This window comes from Diabrotica undecimpunctata, chromosome 3, assembly GCF_040954645.1.
Source record: "Diabrotica undecimpunctata isolate CICGRU chromosome 3, icDiaUnde3, whole genome shotgun sequence".
NCBI lineage: Eukaryota > Metazoa > Arthropoda > Insecta > Coleoptera > Chrysomelidae > Diabrotica > Diabrotica undecimpunctata.
This window is the reverse complement of record NC_092805.1, coordinates 75,824,236-75,848,254: the sequence shown is the minus strand read 5'-3', so window position 1 is coordinate 75,848,254 and position 24,019 is coordinate 75,824,236. Positions and strand designations below refer to the sequence as shown.

Here is a 24,019-nt window from a genome sequence, read left to right as displayed (position 1 = left end):
CAAATCTAAGATAAAATAGTTTTTTTAAATATTTTAAAAAGAAATAATGAGCCAGTGAAGCGAGTAGTTTTATTAAATTTTTCTAAATAAACATTTATCGTTAATACACAAGATTTGCTCTCATGTTAATTTAAAAAGTTTATAAATATAAGTTTTATGTATCAGCTAATTGCCATATTTTAGTTTCTTTGAATTAAAATTAACTTTTTATAATTAATTAATAATTCAGAAAATTTGGGTAGTTTTATTTCGACACATGACAGTACATATTTTTCTGCCATTTGGTATATAACCATAGTTTATATAACCATTTTGTTTTGCTGTTAGAAGGTTCAATGTCATGTTATGTCATTTAGATATTTTTTGTAATAACTGTTTATGTACTGTAACAGATTTATTTTGACCCTAGGATTGTTAGTGTAATTTGGATATATATTAAGTAAATTTGTACCTGTTATGTGATTTATTTAACATTGTTACATAATAAAGTATATGAAATTTCTAAGTGTAGATATTGTATAGTTCCTTATAGGTAGTGAAATGTCTTTCTGAGAGTTTTTTTTTCATTTTTACTTTAACTGTCAGCCCAAAGGTTTTGTCCACTTTGCTACCTCATTCGGTTAAGGGTACTGGCTGTAATTATATTTCTATCGACCATCATGACAAAGTTGTTGTGTTAGCGTCCACTTGTTGAAAACTTTGCTAAAAAGGTTATTTATTATTAGCTATTTTTGTTTCTTATTTTGGGTATAATTGGGGTTCTCTATGTGGTTTTTACTCTAGTTTTAAGTAACCGTGGGGCTATTGTGTGTACATACCTGTGTGTCTCTTGATAGTCCAAAATCAGCCCGCTTCAGACTGACTGGTACTATAACTTGTTAGGGTGTTTATATGGAAAGCATAAAACCTCTTAGAGAAATCCTCTAAAATATTTCAGCTTGATAAATGCTATAATTTATTAGGAAGTTTGATTCCTTGAGTTAATATTCTCTAAAACATATTAATAATAATTAGAACAGACTGTATGTAGTTGTTTGATTCATACCTGTTTAGAGTGTTTAGTAGAAATGTATTTAACATTCATTTATCTTGTTTTGCTAAGTAGTAATCTTTTATTTTGGTTGTTAACATCTGGTGGTTTGCAATAGAACTTTTCTTGTAAGGTATTACACAGGACTGAGAATGTCGAGTTTACCCATTCTCATCAGTAGAATTACGATTAAACACTATTTTCTATCACTTTTGTAATTGATTAAAGTCGTTTCATCATTCATAATAAATAATAAAATATGTTTGGTTATCAGTTCTCCTTTCTTCTGTTTTGATTTTTCGTATATCTCAGGTATTGGGCTATTAGACTGTAGTTCAGGAGACGTCCGCTGTGTCGTTTCACGAGCGGTGTGTTCTGTGATGTCACTATGGGATAGGTTGGAACTTAAGTGTTTCATGGTTAGGTAGATGTTTCTACCATAACTAGTGTTTCTAATGCCGTGGTTGGTGACATCAAGGATGTTATGTTTTGCTTTCTACTCGTTTTATAAGTACGGATGACAACTTAGTTTTGTCGCTCGGTCACGTGTACAGAATAGTTGGAACAGTTGAATGGCGAGTGGTGTGTTTTGCTCTTTACTCGTCGTACGAGTACGAATGACAACTTAGTTTTGTCGCTCCGATTAGCATGAGGAATCGTTAGAGCATGTGAAAGACATCGTACTCAAAGTCTATTTGGTGATTTGATTTATGACGTCATCCGGCCGTTCGGGGCTATCACTTCAATGGTCGATGTGTTTTGGTAGTTCTATTGTGTCCCAAGGATTTGACAGTTTCCGGGGTCCGTCGTTTGGACTCCTCACTTCTGATTTTGACGTTAAAATGTCTGCATGATTAACAGGTGTGAGTGACGAATTCTAATTTAATATATGGTAATTTGAAACCATCACGGATTGTGGAGATTAAGAAGTTCGTCTATTATTATTTAAGAAGCCTCTGATAGTTGTATTTTTGGAGTTTCGCAAGATTTTGATGGAAATTTGGTATTTGTGATGTATCATGCTTTTTAACCTGTTAAGGGAGTTTTAACCCTGTGGTCACAGCATTTTGGAGGAAGTATACATGCTGCTTAGCTTGTTGGAATATTATTGAAACGTCGATTAATTTTGGAAACGCTCTCAAATTGAGGTAAATGAGATTATTTTACATTTCTGTTTTAAAGCATTTCTAGATCTATTTATTTTTGTATATTAACCTTCTATTACAGAAAAGGGGTAAGGGAGGTTTAGATCTGTAATTTTCAGTAATTCAGCTTCACTGTAACATAATATTTTGTTCATTTTCACAGTTCAGAAACTTTGTGTCTTTTTAGTTAATCATTTTTTCTTTGTACCTAAGAATATCAGTTCTAACTAGTTTTTGGAAAGTATTGGGAAGGGATCTGAAGGTTCACTTCATGTACTAATACTTGATGGTATTTTTAGGGCAGTTTTCAGTATCTGGAGATTTCTGCATCTGGATCTTTAGTAGTTGGGGTTTTATTTTACAATCCAGACCACCAATTCCTGGTTTTGTATGGATTTGAGACTGTACAGCTTGGGTTCATATGTAGAAGTCTGTAGCAGTTTGATTTTGCTTTATTCAAAAATGATTTTGGTGAAGTTTATGGAAGCACTTTTCCATGTATCTTTTCCCTTGGAGTTACACATCCAGTGTTAGGATGGTAGAAGGAAGCGGAGGAGACTTGATAAGTTTTTAGTTTTATTTAACTGACTTTTTAACTTACATTTAACTTTTGCGGCTTTGAAATATTGATTAATAAAATTCTTGATGCAAATTTTCATTTAAATCTATTAACTAAGTAATAATTTTTCACTTTAAAGTTGATTAAACATTTTGTAAATGCCTATGTACAATATTTGGGCATACTTTTAAACTTAAAGCAGCTATGCTGTAGTGTTGTAACTTAATTTACCCATCTGTTGTTCGCCTTGGATTCAATGCCTATAACTTGAGGTATTTCCCTGAAGTAAAGTTTTATTCATCTGCTAAAATGGCAGATTGTTATACATAGGTATACTTTCATTTTCTACTATTTTTATGTGATTAAATAATTAATAACATTACTTAAAATTTTAAATAGTCTGGGGGAGAAATAGTACAAAAGTTGTTTCGAATAGTAAAGGGGATTAAGGTTGTAATTTGTAACTTGATTATAATTTTAAAATTAGTACTGCGGTCTAAATTTTATCCGACGTGTAAACATATGTTTTTGACATTTACTTTTCATATTGAAACCAAGTGTGGTTCTTCGCACATTTTTTTTTAAATAAACGAATGTAAGTTAAGGTTGTCTCTTTATTTCCTACTTTTGTCAGATTTAGGTTAGGGAAAGAAACTTTATGGCTCAGATAAATCTGACTGGCGCCTGACAATTAAATTTTACATTTTTAACATCCCAGATTTGAGATATACTCACTCCCGTCTCCACTTGAGTGAACCGGAGCTACAACGGTTGACATCTGGGACAACCGAAACTTAATAATCCTAAATTGAAGGTTATAGTACGATAAAAATAAATATGTATTTTGTCTCTTAAACTAGCAGTTTAAAAAAATTATTTCTTTTAAAAAGATATTCACCCTTAAAACATTTTTAGGAAAGAAACAACCTAAATCTTTTCTTTCTAAGCAGCAAGAAGATTTTTAAAAGGCGTCCTAATTTTAAATAGTTTAGGAATCTTCTTGTTTAGTGTTGCCCAGGACATCTCTGTAAGTATTTTTTTGATTTCCTTTTCGTTGTTAGTTCTTACCAAAAAGTGGAATCCTTATTTACGACCTAGCTCTCCAACCAAAACCCGAGTAGCCGTTCGCAAACGTTACAATTTATTTGCTTACCCCGTCTCCAGACCCAGTGATTGTTCAGTCCCCACTTTCGACCCCCTATAAGCAAATTATAAATTGTTAGTCTTGCTTCAAATTTAGTACCATATCTAGTTTTCTTTCTGTCTAAAGTTATGCTACTGTGGCGTTCATGGTCGTCCGTAGAATAACCATCAAAGTTAATCTTTTTTTTTTTTTGTTTTAGAGTAGAAGAAAGAATCCGGATCGATTTAACTGAGATCAAGTCTCATATTAAAGCTACTTAGTTATTATATTTCTTGTGTATGTATTTTATTTATTTTTAATCTTATTTTTATTATATTTTTATTAAATTATTACTTAGCGATTCTTAGGCTTTAAGAAGTAAATATTCCTCTTATCGCTGGAATTGTTCTTGATAACCTTGCTTGTGTTGGATGTTACTTTATATTTATTTGTTCGTATCAATTGATTTTTTTTTTCAGTATCTTTCGTTTTAGTTCTGCATCGATATATTTAGTACAGTTTTTTATATTTAAAATGTTGTTTTCATCACTATTTTCGGAAAATTTTCTGTGAATTAAATATTCAACTTATTAGCTTCAATACAGCATTACCAATCTTCTTTCATTTGGTGAAATCTGCTATGCAGCAATTGACGGTCCAATTAAGTATATGTTTCCGTCATAAGCGTTTATACTAGGATCGTCAGAAAACATATCTAGTTCTTACATTTGTCAGATTTTGAATAGTTCTTTATGATCCGTTACCATTCTAAAAATCATACGAACAAGCTGAATTTTGCTGAGCATATTAATTTTGGTACACCAAAAAAGATGCAAAAAAGTTTACTACTTTTACCCCCGGGCTTCCCCCTAAAACTCCCCTCGCAAGTGGGTAAAAACTCAAAAAAATCAATTTACCAAGAATCTGTAAACCGTAGAAAAAAATGTTTCAAATAAAAAATGTAGCTGAGATCATTTAAACAAAAATGTTTATAAGCATTTTTTATGTAGAATGAACCGTTCTCTTAGAAACAACGCTTGAAGCGACCGTCGATTTTACATGTCAGTTACTTGCGCGAAATCAATGTTCAATAAAATTTGTATCAGCTCGGCGGTAAAAATTCGATATCTTTTGATTCAAGTGACATATCGACAAAAATCAAGATGCATTTTAAAGGTAAAGAGTTCAGATTTCGTACGCATTTTTTGTGTTTTGTCGCAAATAAACTCAGATTTTATACAGGTGTTTACAATCCCTTTCATTGACTGGTCACTATGAAGTTTCGATTACTAGAGGCTAACCTTTAAAACCTATAGCATGAAATTTTAGTTTTGAGTTTTGGCAACAAATGTGAGGCATTTGAAATATGCTTAAAAAACGCTAGATTAAAATTTTCACACAACAAATGATCTAAAACATTTTTTAAAAGAACTAAACTTCTGTTATAATCTGCACTCAAAACCGTCTTCTTAAATGACGTCTTCCCGTGACGTGTGATCTTTTGTAATGTAAAACAGTAAATTCTGCGTTTCTAGTCATATTTCAAATACCTCATATTGGTTGCCAAAAATCAAAATTGAAAGTTATGGGAGCCGGCCCTGTTCTAGTCATTCACCTAAGAATGATGATCCAGGATTTGTGTTCTAATGAACTTTGTAATAAGATTAGTTTGCATTTTTATATTTACTTAATTATCATTTTACCATTGCATTTTTATTATAGATATTTTTCAGTCCGTTCGTAAACTTGAAGGAAGGAACATTATAGTTTTATATAAAACTTATCACGATCTTTTTCGATTTTGTAATTTTTTAATAAAGTAATTATTTTTTAAAAATAGTTTTGCCTACGGGAAAACTATAAGTGGCGCAGTTAGTAGGTACAGATTTTCGGGAAAATCCATCGCGGAAAGTTCTTTGGGTTTCAATCCTTCGCGAAAATCGAGAACCAATATCCCAGTTTTGACAGTGAACTCCATCGAGGAAGACAGTGTGCAGCACGGATGTGGTAAGTAATTTTTGTTTATGTCATACTCCTCTTCTGAAAACGAATCCTTTAGCGAAATTGATACTAATGAAGAGTTAGGCTTAATTAATAATTTTTGTAAATTAGAATTAAAAGATAAAATGGCAACACCTATTCTAGATATTCCAAATTTTGATGGAAATATTAATAAACTTCACAGATTTGTAAATGCAACTGAATCCATTTTAAATCATTATTTTGATAGGAATAATCTAGCCAGTTTTCAAAATGTTTTATTGTTAAATAGTACTATTAATAAATTAGAAGGCAAACCAGAAGAAATAGTAGCCATAAGCGGCGCTAAAACTTGGCCAGATATAAAAAATACTTTGATTCAGAATTTTGGTGATCATCGTGATGAAAATTGCTTGAATCAAGATTTAGTAAATATCAAACAGAAACCTAATGAATCTCCATATTCTTTTCATGAAAGACTTTATGAACTGTTTGAACTTTATTAAATGCTAGTTGTAATAACATAGATTTGCACTATATTAACCAGAAACGTGAATCCAAAAGAGCTTTCTTTACGAAGCAGGCATTAAAATCATTTTTAGGGAGCCTTTAGGGCCCATTATTCGTGCAATGCGACCTGCTTCGTTAGACCAAACGATTCAGTTTATTAGAGAAGAGGATAATATTAAGTACTATCAGAAAAATCAAACTTTTAATTACAACAATTCTAATAATAATAATAATTTTATTCGAAAACCAACTAATCCAAATGTCAATCATTTTCAATCAATTCGACAGCCAAATATACAATATTCTCAGCCAAGAATGAGCCAACCTTCTACATCTAATTTTCAACCAGATATAACTCAGACAGTTGACTACCGATCTCAATTTCCCAGAGGTCCTGTACAACTTCCAAGACACCCAAATCCACCTCAAACCAAATATTTTACAAATTCTCAAGTTTTCGGTAAACCAAAAAATGTTTGGAAGCCCAATCCAAATAATAATCAGGCCAAACCTACTCCTATGAGTGTTTCTACACGAAATACAACACAACAATTCCGACAAAATTATAATCATTTTAAAAGCACAGGCCAAAATCCAAATTTCTGTCATGGAAAAGTTATTTAACACAGATGTAATACCTGAGGAAGAAGATAATCAAAATTTTTATAATTCAGATGAATATTGTGACAACTATCAATATGTAAATGATGACGATTCTCAAAATTTTCACGAAACCGACCTGACCAACGATATTCCTTGATAGAACATTTCGTCTGATAAAAAAGAATTACCCTATCTCAAAATTTCTAATCCACCCATTATTTTATTGATTTGATACTGGAGCGACTAAGTCCTTTTTAAAGCCTGAAATTGCCCAAAAATTCTATAAAAATAAAATATTTAGGGAACCTTTTACTGTATCGGCAGCATTTCAGACATCAACTCAACAAAATTGTGCAATGATCCCCATATTTGATGAATTTAATAAATCTGGTGATTTTAAATTCCACCTTTTTGGTTTCCATGATATCTTTGGTGGCCTTTTAGGCATAGATACCTTAAAAATGTTACAAGCTCATTTGGATCTTACAAATTCTAAATTAATTACACTTGAGACAACTTTGCCAATACATTATTTGGAAAGTAATCCAGCTATTTTTAAAAGGAAAATCGATCCCCATAGTCATATTGTAACCAATATTCCACACTTTTGAACCTGAACCTCTCCAAACTGTACCTTTTGAATATAATTCTTGTGAACTATTTTATGCCGACATTATACCAGACGAAAACACCGACAAAGTAGATATTGACAAGCTTATTCGAACTGGCCATCTCAATTCCGAAGAGAAGGCACAAATTATAAAACTGTAGAAAATATTGTACAATATTTCACAGAGAAGGTGAACCACTTACTTTTACTAACCAAATGAAACATTCCATAAAAACTACTGACGAAATGCCCATTTATTCTAAGTCATACCGTTATCCATTTGTATATAAAACAGACGTACAGAGACAAATACAATCCATGTTGGACCAAGGAATTATTAGGCCGAGCAATTCGCCTTGGTCGTCGAATATTTGGATTCTTCTTCTTCTTCTTCGGACGCTTCCGGTAAAAAGAAATTCAGAATCGTAGTGGACTACCGCAAGCTCAACGAAAAAACGATAGACGACCGCTATCCCATCCCGAATATTACCGATGTTTTGGATAAATTAGGCAGGTGTAACTACTTTACAAGATTTAGCTAGTGGTTTTTACCAAATCGAAATGAAACCTGAAGATATCCAGAAAACAGCTTTTACTGTAGAGAACGGTCACTATGAGTATGTTGGAATGCCAATGGGATTAAAGAATAGCCCAGCAACTTTTCAGTAATTGAGTAATTGACGACATTATGAGAGGATTACAAAATGAGATATGTTTAGTTTATTTAGACGACATCATAGTATTTTCCACGTCGTTGCAAGAACACATCGCAAATTTGGATAAAGTGTTCGAAAGACTAAAAGAGACAAATTTCAAAATTCAATTGGATAAATGTGAGCTCCTAAAGAAGGAAGTTACTTATTTAGGACAAATTGTGACACCTGAAGGTATTAAGCCAAACCCCGAGAAGATCACAGCTTTTAATAAGTACCCATTACCAAAAACAACTAAAGAAATAATCTCCTTTCTTGGATTACTTGGATTCTACAGAAGTTACATAAAAGATTTTGCTCGAGTAACAAAACCATTAACATCTTGTCTAAAAAAGGGTGCAAAAATTGAACACACACCACAGTTCATTAAATGTTTTAAAGATTGCAAAGAACTGCTTACCAACGAACCAATCTTACAGTATCCAGATTTTACGAAGAAATTTATTCTGTCAACTGATGCAAGTAGTTTCGCTATTGGAGCAGTTTTAGCCCAAAATACAGGCGGACAAGAAAAACCTGTTGCATACGCATCCAGAACGTTAAATGAATCCGAACAAAAGTATAGCACTATCGAGAGAGAACTATTAGCCGTAGTATGGGCCACAAAATACTTCAGACCTTATCTCTACGGAGTTAAATTTACAATAAAATGTGACCATAAACCACTTAGATACTTAATGTCTTTGAAGGAACCAAATTCTAGACTAGTTCGATGGCGATTAAAGCTAGAAGAATTTAATTACGAAATCGAATATATAAAAGGAAAGACAAACGGAAATGCTGACGCTCTATCTAGAGTTGAAATAAATACTAATGAATTTATAAAATACATGGAAAATCTTAATAACGACCAAAATATGACAATGAATCAGTACTTGCAAATGCAGGCGATTTGCAAACAATAGATGAAGAAAATCAAGAGAATGAAGACACAGAAGAAAATTTACAAAGAGAAGACGAAATAGATCAATCAAACCCAAACGGAGACAAAGAAGATGATGACAACAATACCGTACATACAAGTGCAGAAGATCCTGTTCTAGGAATGGAAGTTACGGAAAAAAGCATAAATTCTTTTGACCACCAAATTATTATTGACTTTGTTTTACATTCATCAGTTAAACCAAAGACTTTCCTAACAAAAAACGTCTTCATATACAAATTTCTACTAATGACCTAGAGAATAACACCATAAACGTCTTTAAGAACTATTTAAAAATTTTGCTTACAAATTAATTAAGTGTAATATAATTCTAAGAGACATTATTGACAAAGACGAATAACACCAAACTATCAGAAAATATCATCAAGGAAAAACAAACCATCGTGGCATACTTGAAACAGAAAGCAGACTTAAACAACTCTACTATTGGCCTACCAAGAAAACCGACATAACGAACTTCATAAATAAGTGTGAGATTTGTCAAACCAATAAACATGAACGAAACCCTCCACGCCAGAAATTAACTATTACACCAACACCGGCAAACCAATGGAAATTATATTTTGTGACACCTTATCTGCACAAGGACATAAATTTTTGACAATTATTGACACTTTCTCAAAATACGGACAAGCCTACCCGCTTACAGCATTAACTGGTATCGAAATAACAAGAGCATTACTAATATTTATGTCTCATCACGGTATTCCCTCTTTAGTTGTAATGGACAGAGGAACTGAACTAAAAAATTCGGTTCTTCAGGAATTTTTCGATGTTCACAAAGTCGAAACACATTACGTCACCGCAAACAGTAACCAGGCAAAAGGTGCTATCGAAAGATTTCATTCCACTATTATTGAACATCTGAGAATTATAAGAGCAAAAAATAACAATCAAATAGATATCCTAAATGATATGGTTTATGCAGTATTAGGATACAATAATTCGGCGGCATATATGACATCTATATTTAAGAAAGGAGATAGAAAACGATGCGAAAACTACAGAGGAATAAGCGTAATATCATCAATAGGAAGATTATATGGGAAGATACTGCGAGAAAAGATAGAGCAAGCGATAAAAGGCAAAATCGGGGAGGATCAGGCAGGCTTCACGGCAGGAAGATCATGCATAGATATACACACTGGAACAACTGTTGGAAAAGAAAAAAGCAAAAAATAGAGATATACACTTGGCATTTGTGGATCTAAGAAAGGCGTATGACTCTGTAGCAAGGTCAGAACTATGGGAGGCAATGTACAAATTAGAAATACAGACGGAACCCATAGAAGCTACAAAAGCTCTGTATAAAGAAAATAAAGTGTCCATTAAAATGGGAACAAGAATCATAGGAGACTTCACCACAACAAAAGGGCTCCTGCAGGATTGTTCCACATCTCCAACCCTATTCAAAATATACTTAGAGAAAGCCTTGACTACATGGAAAAGAAAATGCGAAGGCATGGGAGTACCGGTACGGAACGAATACCTATATACGTTAAGTTTTGCAGACGATCAAGTAGTGATTGCACAAGATCAAGACGACCTCAGCTACATGATGAAGATGAAGAAACTACAAGAAGAATATACCAAGGCTGGCCTAGATATTAACCTCGCGAAAACAGAGTACCTATCTACAAGTGAAGAAGACATAGAAGATCTACAGATTGATGACAACGTAACAATCAAAGGAAAGGATAAATTCAAATACCTGGGGTTTATAATCACGAAAAAGGCAACAACAGAGGAAGAAATTACACAAAGATTAGGACAAACAAGAACAGCAATCCGACAACTTAACTCAGTATGGTGGGATAGACACCTAAATATGAAGACAAAAACGCAGATTTATAAAACATTAGTGCGAAGTATTATGACATATGGGGCCGAAAATTGGATCATAAACAAGAAAAACAGCAGTAAGATAATAGCAACAGAGATGGAATGCCTGCGAAGATGCTGCAGAGTAACAAGAATGGATAGGAGAAGTAATGACGAAATAAAAAGCAAAGAACATCAATAGAAACAGACATACTAACATATATAGAACAAAAAAGACTAAAGTGGTATGGACATGTAAGAAGAGCTAGCGACAGCAGATGGATAAATAGAATAACCGAATGGAGCCCCATAGGAAGGAGGAAAAGAGGACGACCCCGAAAATCCTGGAGGAACGAAGTAGACGACGCCATGAGTAAGAGAGGACTAAACGATGGAGAATGGAACAACAGAGAGAGAGATGGAAACGGTTGAGCGAGGGAACGCAGAGAATACTGTAGAATCCCTAAATATATATAATTCGATCCATTCTGTTACAAAACAGAAGCCAATTGACATACTGAATGGATATTTAAATTCAAAAGAAATATATGATATAAATTTGGAGCAAATTCTAATTAATAATTATATCCAAAGACACAGAGAAGCTACTGCAAAAATTTATAGATCTTTAAACGAAAAGCTAATATCTCAAAAGGAATCTCCAATAGAACGTCACAACAAAGACCGACATGAACCATTAGACTATTTACCCGATACTGATGTATACAAGAAAAACACAACATTAACCAGAAACAAACTTAATCGAAAATTTTACAAAGAAAAAGCTATCGCAGACGAACACATAAAGTAAAGGTACACAGCAATAAATTATTAGACAAACAAAACCTTAAAAGACCAAAAACTAACTGAGCAACATTGTTACAGGACGCTACTAATCCTATCGACCCTGGTCCTTCCTCTAGTAAGAACACAGGAAGTTCAAATAACTAACCTCCAAAATAATCCCGAAATACTTCCGTATAATTTAGGAACAGCAAAGGTAAAATCCCAAATACATACATTTCTTCATTACTACGATCTTTCCCCTATAAGTAACGAAATAGAATCTATAAGATATGCATATGATAATGTAACACTTGTAATTCAAGATGGCCTTAGTTATCCTTATTTTCAAGAACTTTATAACTTTGACCATGCTCTACTCTTCCAACTTAAATCCGCTGAACAAAAATTCAATTCTTTATTGCCACCTTTTAGGTCAAAAAGAGGTCTTATAGACGGTTTAGGATCTATAATTAAAAGTATCTCTGGTAATCTTGATTCCAGTGACGCCTTGTTTTCAAGCCATCTCTGATCTCCAAAATAATAATCAAATACTAGTTTAAAAACATAATCAACAAATTTCTCTGACCAAAGACATAATAGCAAATTTTAACGAAACAGTAACTCTTCAAGAAACAGAACAATCAAGAAACTATTTTTATGGGCATAAATAAGATGCGTACATCTTTAAATAAATTTATACACTCGCGATCATAAAATCCGGGTCACCTTGAAAATCACCGTTATTTCATTTTTAACGAGCTTTATCGTAAATAATAATAACACAAATACAAACTAATGCATGTTTCTGAGAATTGTTATCGGCTTAGCGGTTTCCTTTGTAACAAAGAATTCCAATAATGACGATTTCGCGAAAAACTATACACTTCCCAAAATGAACGGTACCTGTAACTGCCGCTTGTTTTAAATGTCTCATTTGTGCTTCGACTTTCTATTCAAACGCAACAAACAAACGTTTATTATTGCCACCATTCGTGTTTATTAGTCAAATTTTAGTGTTTATTATTGTTTATTTTTTGACAAAAATGCCTTTGGCTGTTGTTGGAACGGTACGCATTGCTGCGCTTGTGGAAGACGGTCACAATCAACGGCAAGTCGCAAGAACTGTTGGCGTAAGCATTTCTACGGTTCAACGAGTGCTTCAACGCTTTCAGGAGACGGGTTTGCTAACCAGACGACCTGGCGCTGGATGAAGAATAGCGAACACAGCACGAGATGACCGTTTCCTTGTCCGGACCTCAACTGCGGTTATGCATCGAAATCGTCTACAGGAAGTACGAAATTGCAATGTTAGCGTTGCAACAGTCAGGAGAAGACTTCGTGCTTCTGGACTATCTTCTCGGGTAATGGCTACAGGACCGCCACTTCGCCGGGCGCATCGAGTTGCACGACTAGCTTTTGCTTGACAATACGCGCATTGGGGAATTAATGATAGGAGCAAAGTGTTATTCTCAAATGAATCCCGTTTCTGCCTAACTGGATCTCCGATGGACGTGTAAGAGTTTGGAGGAGAATCGGTGAACGATTTTCACAAGCTTTCATTGCTCCAAGAATGCCATTTGGTGGAGGCTCGGTCATGGCTTGGGGAGGTGTATCTTCCGACTTCCGCACAGAATTACCCTTCATCTAAAATGGGTCCTTAACTGCACGAAGGTACATTACGGAGATACTGGAAGGACATGTTATGCCCACCATGGCAGGGCTTGGAGAAGACGCCGTTTTTATGTAGGACAACGCGCGACCACACGTTGCCAGGATCAGTATGCAATACTTGGATGAGGTTTGAATTACGAGGTTACCCTGACCAGCTAGGTCTCCGGACCTGAATCCCATCGAACATCTCTGGGACGATTTGAAAAAACGTATTCAAACCCATACACCTCATCCTAACAACGCACAGGAGCTTAAGGATCTGTTAGTGAGAGAGTGGAATAACATAGAGATAACATTGAGAGTATGCCCCGTCGTCGAGAGGTTATTAGAGCAAGGGGAGGCAATACACGATATTAGTCATTGAAATTCCACTGTTTTACCACGTTTTATATTTTTTTTTTCGTATGTCTGTTTTATTAACAATTTGGTTTGTTTTCTGCTTTTTAAATAAAAACAATAAAAAACCGTTTTTTTTTCTTTCAAAACAAACATTGATGACAAATAAAAAATACATTAGCCTAAAAAAAAGATGCTTATTACTGCACCAGATGCAAAAATATTCAAGAAACTTGAAATTTTCAAGGTGACCCGGATTTTATGATCGCGAGTGTATTTGATTTCAATGACTATTTGCAGACTAGAAATATATTAGATCAGTTAAACTTAAGCTTAAACATTATCTTACCGCTTTTAGATGAAATAGAAAATGCCATTACTTTTGCTCGACTTGAAATTTTACATAATAGCATTATCGATAAAAATGAGTTAAATTCTATCATAGAGATCATTTTAAAATACCATAGAAAAAATGAAGTATTTTTTCAAAATTGTAATGATACTTATAAATATGATATTTTAAAAACAGAAGCGTATTACTCTGTGACAAAAATTGTTTTCGCTGTTCACTTTCCTATTGTTTACCCAGAAATCTTCTCCTATTATCACCTTTATTCAATTCCTACGTCAAATCACACTACCATCGTACCTCAAAATACCTTCCTGACTATGAATGAAAATTATTACCAATATCACTTACTGCCCTGTCTGGACCTGAAGCCCAATTTCTATTGTACTGATGGCGATTTCTCTGCTGGAATAGAGAAAGAAGATTGTGTCTTTCAATTATTGCAACTGAAGACTAGTTCCACAACTTGCCGCAGAACTCCCGTCCGAATATCTGAGAATGTAATACAACAAATTGATGATTCACATTACATTGCCATCTTCGTAAACCTAACTAAAATCGAGACGATATGTCAGAAAACAGATTTTACCACATTAAAAGGAAATTTTCTAGTTTCCATTCCTTATCAATGCCAGTTCAAAGTAGATAAGAAAACGTTTATTAATAAAAAGACAGTTGTCCAAGGCCAACCACTTCTCTTACCTGAGTTGAGAGTTTCTAATGCTCAAGAAGAAGTTCCAGAAATTGTTCTAAAGGATATCCCTCTCGACAAAATTCACACAATCCAAATGAATCAAAATCAAATTCGATATATATATACAGTGTGGATATTAAGTCTTACCCCCCCCCCCCCCTAGTGAACTCCGTTATTTAAGACAAAGATGAAAAACGCTCGGACCCGTCAATTTTTATTTTAATAGAGGTATTTTATAACATAAAAAAAATTGTCACCCCAACTTTACAGCTACCCCCTCAGATTTTTTAAATGGCAATGGAGGTCGTGCGATAGTTCGTTGGAAAGGGTTTAAAAAGAAGAATTCTAAAATCTATCACACTTTACTTTAACTTTAAGGATCTGTTTGTTAATAACGATTTATTGTTTGGAGATACACTTTGCGATACAACAATACAAAAGTAGGTACACTGGTTTTGCTTTAATATGGGACATTCGGTATAACAAAATTTATTTCATTTTTATTCTTGACCGTTTATACCGAATTATTTTTTTGCAGAATAAATACTTTTGTGTCGTTAAAACATATCATGGTTAGAACAATTTTTTAAATAATCTAGTTGGCGTGTATAGTTTTTAACAACTCTCATAAAAACCAAGCAATTAACACTGTTGATTGTAAAGAATATTGACAAGAACTTGAGATTTGGTGAGCTTTAGTGGTAAACTGTAAATTTTTAGTATTAAAAATTCAAAACAATCAAAATGGCACCACCTCGTAGATTAGTAGACAAATGTGAAGCAATTTTAATATTTAGCGAAGTAGGCGGTAACTACCATGAAGCTGTGAGAATATTTAATGAACGTTTTCCGAATCGTCGAGTTGATCGACATTATTATAGACTACTTGTCATCAAATTTTGTGAAACTGGTTCTGTCGAAAACAAGAAACGGGATGGTAGAAAAAAGATTTCTGAGGAAAAGCAAGTAGATATTTTGTCTCAATTTGTAGTAAATCCATCTAGTTCAACTAGAACTGTTGCTCGCGAATGCAAAGTAAGTCACAGGACTGTCTTAAACATTTTAAAAAAGCAAAAATTTCATCCCTATTAGATGACAATGGTGCACGAATTGATAGAGGATGATCCAGATCGACGACTGCAATATTGTGAAACTATGGATAATAATATTTCACAAGATTCAAGTTATTAAGATATATTTGTTTTTCCGATGAAGCTACATTCTATTTAAATGGTCATGTACATCGACAAAATGTAAGATATTGGTCTGATGAAAACCCTCGATTGTTTCGAGAGTGTCATACTCAATTTCCCACTAAATTAAATGTTTGGGCAGGTATACTAGGGGATCACATTATAGGCCCTTTCTTTATCGAAGGCAATTTAACGGGGGAAAGCTATCTTAATCTATTGGAAACACAAATAATTCCTGCAATTCATGATGTGCTTAGAAACAATCCAGGCGAATTCACCCAAGATATTATTTTCCAGCAAGATGGAGCTCTGCCTCATTACGATGCTGGCGTTTGAAATTTTTTAAATAATTTGTATCCGAGAAGATGGATTGGACGTCGTGGATTCATTGAATGGCCACCAAGATCACCAGATCTTACTCCTCTAGATTTTTACCTATGGGGTTACCTTAAATCCAAACTGTATGGGAGCCAGTTGACGACAGTTGATGAACTCCGTCAAAGAATAATCGAAGAATGTGATAGGATTGATATGCAGACCCTACAAAGGGTTAGGGAGGCAACGAAACAAAGAATCTACTTCTGCCAGGAAGTAAATGGAGAACATTTCGAGCATCTCGTGCAGTAATTTAAGTTTTCTTTAGGGTAATTTGCCAGTTTCTTTTTCCAACAAACTATCGCACGACCCCCATTACTATTTAAAAAATCTGAGGTGGTAGCTATATAACGGAGTTCACTGGGGTGGTAAGACTAAATATTCACACTGTATATATATATATATATATATATATATATATATATATATATATATATTAATTAATAATAATTATTGTCATCTTCATAGCCCTTCACTATATTAAGAAGTTAAGAACAAAAGAAAATCCACATCCAACATATTATGAACAACCTACGGAAGAAGATGATCCCACAGTTCCTGTACCAAATCCAGAGCATTTTTCACTCCATGAAATATGCCAAGTGTTCTAATGAACTTTGTAATAAGATTAGTTTGTATTTTTATATTTACTTAATTATCATTTTAGCATTGCATTTTTATTATAGATATTTTTCAGTCTGTTCGTAAACTTGAAGTGGGGAACATTATAGTTTTATATAAAAATTGTCATGATCTTTTTCGATTTTGTACTTTTTTAATAAAGTAATTATTTTTTAAAAATAGGTTTGCCTACGGGAAAACTATAAGTCGATCTTTTGTAATGTAAAACAGTAAATTCTGCGTTTCTAATCATATTTCAAATAACTCATATTGGTTGCCAAAAATCAAAATTGAAATTTCATGCCATAGGTTTTAAAGATTGGTCTCTAAAAATGGAAATTTTACTACAACTGGTCAATGAAAGTGATCAATTCTATTGATCTCACGAGAATCGTAAAAAATGGTCAAAATCGCGCTACTTTAATTTATTTAACACCTGTATAAAAACTGTCGAGTTTATTCTCGGCAAAATACAAAAACTGCATACGAAAGATGCACTCTTTGCCTTTAAAACGCATCTTGATTATTGTCGATAGGACATTTGAATCTAAAGATATCGAATTTTTACCGTCGAGCTGATACAAATTTTATTGAACATTGATTTCGCGCAAGTGACTGACATGCAAAATCGACCGTCGCTTCAAGCGTTGTTTCTAAGAGAACGGTTCATCCTACAGAAAAATTGCTTATAAACATTTTTGTTTAAAATTATCTCAGCTGCATTTTTATGAAACATTTTTTTCTACGGTGTACAGATTCTTGGTAAATTGATTTTTTTGCGTTTTTACCCCACTGCGAGCGTGGTTTTAGGGGGAGGCTAGAGGGTAAAAGTGGTAAACTTTTTTGCATCTGTTTTGGGGTCCCAAAATTAATATTCTCTGCAAAATTCAGCTTGTTCGTATGATTTTTAGAGGTCGACTCTCTGACGACTATTTGTGTTATTTTTGAAAAGGTTATGTCTGATATATTTTAATATATTTTTTTTTGTTTTCTAAAAGTGTCATGTTTTGAAAGTAGCAGTCTGCTTCTGATGTCCCGCAGTTTTTTAATGATACATGTATTTTTACCTTTTATTTTAATTATTTCCTTAATTTTTTATATTTACTTGTTATATGTACAAAATTCTTCTGTATTCCTTTTTTACATTTCTTCTGTCTTCCATCATGCCTAGAATTTCCTGTGTCATCCAACTTCCCTTTGTCTGTAACTTTTTGTGTCTAAAGTGAAGCTTTATGTGTATTAATTGATCTCTTGCCAGTGCTATTTGCACTACGTCTTTTTCCTCATTTTCAGTTAGAATTTACTTTTTCTAATTATGTTTGTAGCTTTTGATTAGTTTTCTTATTTTCTAAAGCAGCGATATTTTATCAACATGTTTACGCGGTTTACAAGATCATTTTCTCTTTAAATCCAAAGTTTTTTGATGAGTTATGGTCAGAGTCAACGTCTGCTCTTTGACAGCTGGTCTAGAATCGCTTGTTTATTTTGAAGAAATCAATGGTATCCCGTAATTGTTCCATAAGACTGATCAGTATCTATGTCTGGTTTAGATTATATTTATATTGATAGAATTGTTTTCTAGCTGTAAATTTATTATCTTTTCCAATATAGGTACTACGTTTTTAATGCAGTTTGCTTAAAACTATTAGTTTAAGTTTAAGAATAACGTTTCATTATTTTGCTAATTAAGTGTTTTTTTTTTCTCCTAACTTATATCCCATTAAGTAATTATTTTAGAATTTTCATAAACCTATTACGCTGCACCATATTAAGGACCGTTCCATTTTCGATGAAATACTCAACATTCATATTAGCATATATTTGAACTAAAACTTACATACTGAATTAAGCCTCTAATATACCAAAATCATTTCTGAAACCGAATTGCGTGACAGGAAAAAAAAAATAAATACAAACATGAATAATTTAAAAATGAATTTTGTAATTAAAATAAAACTTATAAAACAGTACTATCACAGTTTCTTAAATTACTAAGATACTTAAACATAAAAATTGAATCTAAAATTAGTGTAAATCACCAACAGCAACTGTTTTATTAGCTTCAAATGCTTTAGCTTTCATAATTACCATTGTTAAGTTCTTCAGAAATATCATTCAGAAATTGTGTAGTGTTAAAGACCTCACATTCACCATCATCATTTTTATGTTTTCCAGAAGTTATACTCAGACAGTGCGTAATATTAATAAAATCGCGTTCACTATTGCCATTTTTATGTTCCCTAGAAGTGACATTCACACAGAGTGTAGTATATCCTCTCGTTCACCATTGTTATTTTTATGTCCTTGAGAAGTTATACTCAGACAGTGCGTAGTATTAATAACATCGCATGCAGTATTGCTATTTTTTTGTTCCCCAGAAGTAATATTCACACAGTGTGTAGTATTAATAACCTCGCACTTACCATTGCCAGTTTTATCTCCTCCAGAAGTGACATTTAGACACTTTGATTCATCTAAGGAGAAATTTGGTTCTATTTTGGGTGCAATAATGAAACTATTTGTTTCTTGTTCATGACTTTGAATCTCGTTGTCATCAGTGTCACTAGATTCTTCAGAAGCAACACAAATAGATCTTTTTTGTAGCTCTAGTGTTAACAATTCAATCTGTTCGCGTAACAAAACAGCCTCTGATTTTTCTTTATTATATTTTTTGCGATAGCTACAAATGAAAATAGAGATTAAGAAGTAAAAGAATAAAATCAACTCATGGATAAAATTATAACCAATCAAGACTTTCATAAATTACATTTCACGTGCCATTACACTTCATTTACATTGATAATCTTAAAATTAAATAAATTAAAATAAAAATTTAAAAACTGATTTGAGAAAGAAATGTATGAAATTCCTTCTTAATTTAGATAATTATATCAAAAATAAAAGTAACCGTAAACTGCGAAAGTGTCATGCACATATAGAGATAATCACGAAATAGATATATTGAGGTCAACATTTTACTATAATATAGAGGCAAATCAATCAAATCAAAATAAACCAAAGTTTAAAATGATAATAATATAAAAAGTTGAATGGACCGTATTCTACAAGTAAATCAGCATTTAAAGACAAACGTCCACAAGAAAAGTAAATTCTTTAGACTTCGTCTAAGGACTAGCAACCCCAGTGGAGTCCTACGTTGCCATGTGATCAATTCCTTTTATAACTTAAACATCACAGTTTTTAAATATCAAAGATTTAATTCAAAGTTAATCAAACTACATTTAAAGGATTTTTACCCACATGTTTAGTGGCTTCAAACATGTACATCCAAATAGCACACTGATCATGGAATAGTTATTCCGAAATCGTTCTGTGATGTAGCCCGATAGAGTTTTTTTTATTAATATACCTTTTATAAAGGAAATTTTTTAAATAAAAATTTTTCCTTTAAACACACTTTCACAGAAGAAAATCAAAAGTATTCATACAATGTGTTCTCTGCACTAAGACATACACTTCGAAACCTGGTTTCTTACAAAAACTAAATAGAAATCCTGGTAATCCAAAGAAAAACGAAGATATATCCTTTTTGTAGGAATTTGTACCAAATCAGCTAACAATTTCTACAAAAATTAGAGTTTTGGAGAACTGTTTTCGAAAGATTTTTTATAACTAGGGTTTGAATATGTTTCAGCTGAAAAGTTGTGGATAATTCGGGAAAAGTTTTAGGATGAAAACAACACAACAAAAGTATCATTTAGTATCCAGGAAAAAAATCGATTGAGGTTAAATTATTATCCGCAAATAAATTTTCTATAAAAAGATGATTGTGTAATTAGTTACAAAAAATTTAAGGGTGTAGAAAAAAAATTCGATAAAAAGTTGTAAAAGTAACGTTTTAGAAATTTGTTTGTAGGAAATCGGAAAATTATTTTTCGGAGGTTTCTTAAAATTTGCTGTGTAAAAATTAAAGATACCTTTGAGCCTGTAGTTTTTTTTAAAGCTATCAAAGTCGCATTTTTTATTCAAATTTAATTTTATGACAAAAATATTCAAAATTTTATATAATTATTGTATAATTATAAATATATAAACACATATATTTTTTCAAATTGTTAAAAATTGTGTAAAAAATTATTACATAAAAAACTATCTAGATTTTAGTTTAGATTTAAAGCAAAAAAATTATTAGTTCATTGTTAATTTGCAATTTACTAAACCTTTTGAAATTAATGTCAGTTCAATATATTACCCGCTTAAGCATGCTGTTAAAAAGGAACAGTATATTGAGTTCCTGGAAAACGTTGAAAAGAGATTTATTATTGGAAGACATTTCAATGCGAACAACACACCCTGATGCTCTAAGATAACTACCACTAAGGGCAAAGAGTTTTTATTAGCTATTAAAAAACTGGTTTAAATCACTATCAACTTATATACCAAATTATTGTTATCACTACAAATCAAAGAGCAATTAGATAAAGAAACAGAATTGTTGGTGCACAATATCCACCAAACAGCATGGGAAAACACTCTAACACTGAAACCTAAAATAAAATAAAAATTATTCAAAGGAAGTAAGAAACATGATAACTGAAAATGTCCAGAAGAATATGCAACAAACAAGGGTTCCCTAAGATACGACTAAACTAAATAATGCAAGTCAACCGCTCAAAAGGACAAACCTACAACTAAAAAATGATTAAATTAATTCTTACTTAAAATAGATAACAAATGATGGCAGCACTAATTACTCTTTATAGACAACTACTAAAAGACTAGCAAACACGTTATCGTGACTCTCGTTACCTTAAACATTAATTCTCCTAATGCCGTGTCGGATCCTTTATACAGTAATTATTTAGCCTGGAATATTATAGTAACTTCCAAATGCTTGTAGAGTTTTCTCAATATTTCTAGATGTTGTGATTGTCAGTTACAACGTTTCAGTTGTCACAGCTATACCAAAAATTCAATATCTGTCATAAAATGTCACAGTTTAGGTTAGTTTGAGAACAATCCTTACAATATGTACCAAAGATATGGAAAATAGCCGAATTTATTATGATTCCTAAATCAGGAAAAGCTGTACATGATGTTTCGTCATACATACCAATCCCTCTACCTCCTGTAATATTGAAGCTGTTTGAGAAACTTCCACTCAAAATAATTACACCAATTATTAAAACAAAAATCTGATTCCGACACATCGATTTGGGTTTAGGAATAAACACTCCACAACTGTCTGTTCAACTATCTGTAGTGACGTTATAGATCTTCAATGAATCTGGCATGAAGATTTAATACATAATTTAAAAACTGTTACTTTAGAATTAACTGGGAAGAAAGTTTTTCGAACTTAAGAGAAATTAGAACAATGTTCCACAAAGAAGTGTGTTGGGTCCGGTCTTATACATAATATACACGTGTGTTATGCCTGTACCAAGCAGTAGGAAAGATAAATGAATGGGCGACCAATAAAATAGCAGTTAACCAAATCCCTTTCTTCGACTAAAAAATGAATAATAAGGCTAAATAAAGCTAAATTTGTTCACGTCAATTTTACTATAAATATGTGCAGATACCGCAAAATATTTAGGTTTAATATTAGATGCCAAACTTCACTGGAACATTCACGTCTAGAAAAAAAGGGAAGAATTAAATATAAGAAATAAAATATGTATTGTCTAGTTGGAAGAAACTCCACCTTGTCGATTCGTAATGAGTTACTATTTTACAAGCAAATATTGTGATCTGTACGGAGGAACTCCAGCCACTGTACGGAGATAAAAACTACGTATTTTAATGCATTACAATTAAAATGCAAAAATAGAAAAAAGTATGGCATTTTTCTTTACGCTGCACCATTTAAGTTTTCAGAATCTTTAAAGAATAATCCGATTTCCTATAAACAAATTTATAAAAGGTTTTATTGCAACTTTTTTCGCGTAGTTTTATTATTATGTCCTGAAATTTTGTTGTAGATATTATACTTTCGAGATATTTAGGATGATAGGTTGAAAAATAAAACTATAACGTTGATATTTCGTTCTAAAAATTTTCTTGAATTTTACACAACTTTTTCATCTGGAGCATAATCATCTTTTGTTATAAAAACTTCTTGTAATCCAGATGCATATTGGACTATTTGAAATACGGCACAAGTACTAGATAACATAGAAAATTGAATAGCCATAGTAGACTAGCGATCATTATTATTCGTTTCTGAGACGATAAACAGTTATTTGACTAATAGTAGGATCTTTTGGTAGTGAATAAATAATAAAAACTAAATCGAAAAAGAATATATTACTAATAGATATTATACTATGGTTACTGTAAAACTAACTTCCCATCAGACATTATAAGTACTTTTATCTTACTGATTTGAACCTGATTTGTACCTAAAATGAACCACGAGCTGGATGAACTAATGCAGAGCGCAGATATTGTCAGATTTGTAAAATCACAAAGACTAAACTGGCTTGGTCACCTAGAAAGAATGCAAGATAATCGAGCTGTAAAAGTAGTCCAGAGATGGAAGCCCCAAGGAAACAGAACAAGAGGAAGGCCCCGTAAAATATGGATAGACGACGTAGAGAGGGATCTTAAAACCATGAACATCAGGCAGTGGCGAAGGAAAGTATCCGACAGGGCAGAATGGAAGAACATTGTTAAGCAGGCCAAGACTCACAAAGGGTTGTAGCGCCATTAGAAGAAGAAGAAGATCTTACTGATTTTCTCATACTTATTCAAAGAAATCAGATGCGTACTTGTTCACAGTATTTAATGTATATATTGAAATAATAAGAGATTTATTGTTATATTAATACACAGAGTGGACCAAAAGCCTGGAAACGCCTGATAATTTCTTAAATAGATGGAGCGAATCATACAAAAACGGGGATACACCTATTTTGCAATATGAAGATTTGAAATTTAATGTTTGTAACGTTGCCAGATGTACCATTTTTCTGATATAATTAGTCACTTTGG

General features: G+C 32.6%; 1 protein-coding gene and 1 long non-coding RNA gene across 5 annotated transcripts in view; both read right to left on the bottom strand.

Moving 5' to 3' along the window:
• The window catches only part of sub (kinesin family member subito), a 245,003-nt gene that overhangs the window by 84,049 nt on the left and 136,935 nt on the right, over window positions 1-24,019 (bottom strand). For 2 of the 4 annotated variants that reach the window (XM_072526083.1, XM_072526084.1), the window contains exon 7: window positions 19,486-19,742. In XM_072526083.1, coding sequence (XP_072382184.1) covers window positions 19,486-19,742 — 257 coding nt within the window. Of the gene's footprint in view, window positions 1-3,805; window positions 3,933-18,935; window positions 19,743-24,019 lie in introns of those variants that run through there. The other 2 variants (XM_072526082.1, XM_072526081.1) reach the window with 2 other exon arrangements.
• On the bottom strand, window positions 147-1,574 carry LOC140435651 (uncharacterized). Its single transcript, XR_011950214.1, has 3 exons — window positions 1,046-1,574; window positions 819-990; window positions 147-702 (listed from the first exon to the last, which is right to left on the bottom strand). It is a non-coding gene; the product is annotated as an uncharacterized lncRNA (long non-coding RNA).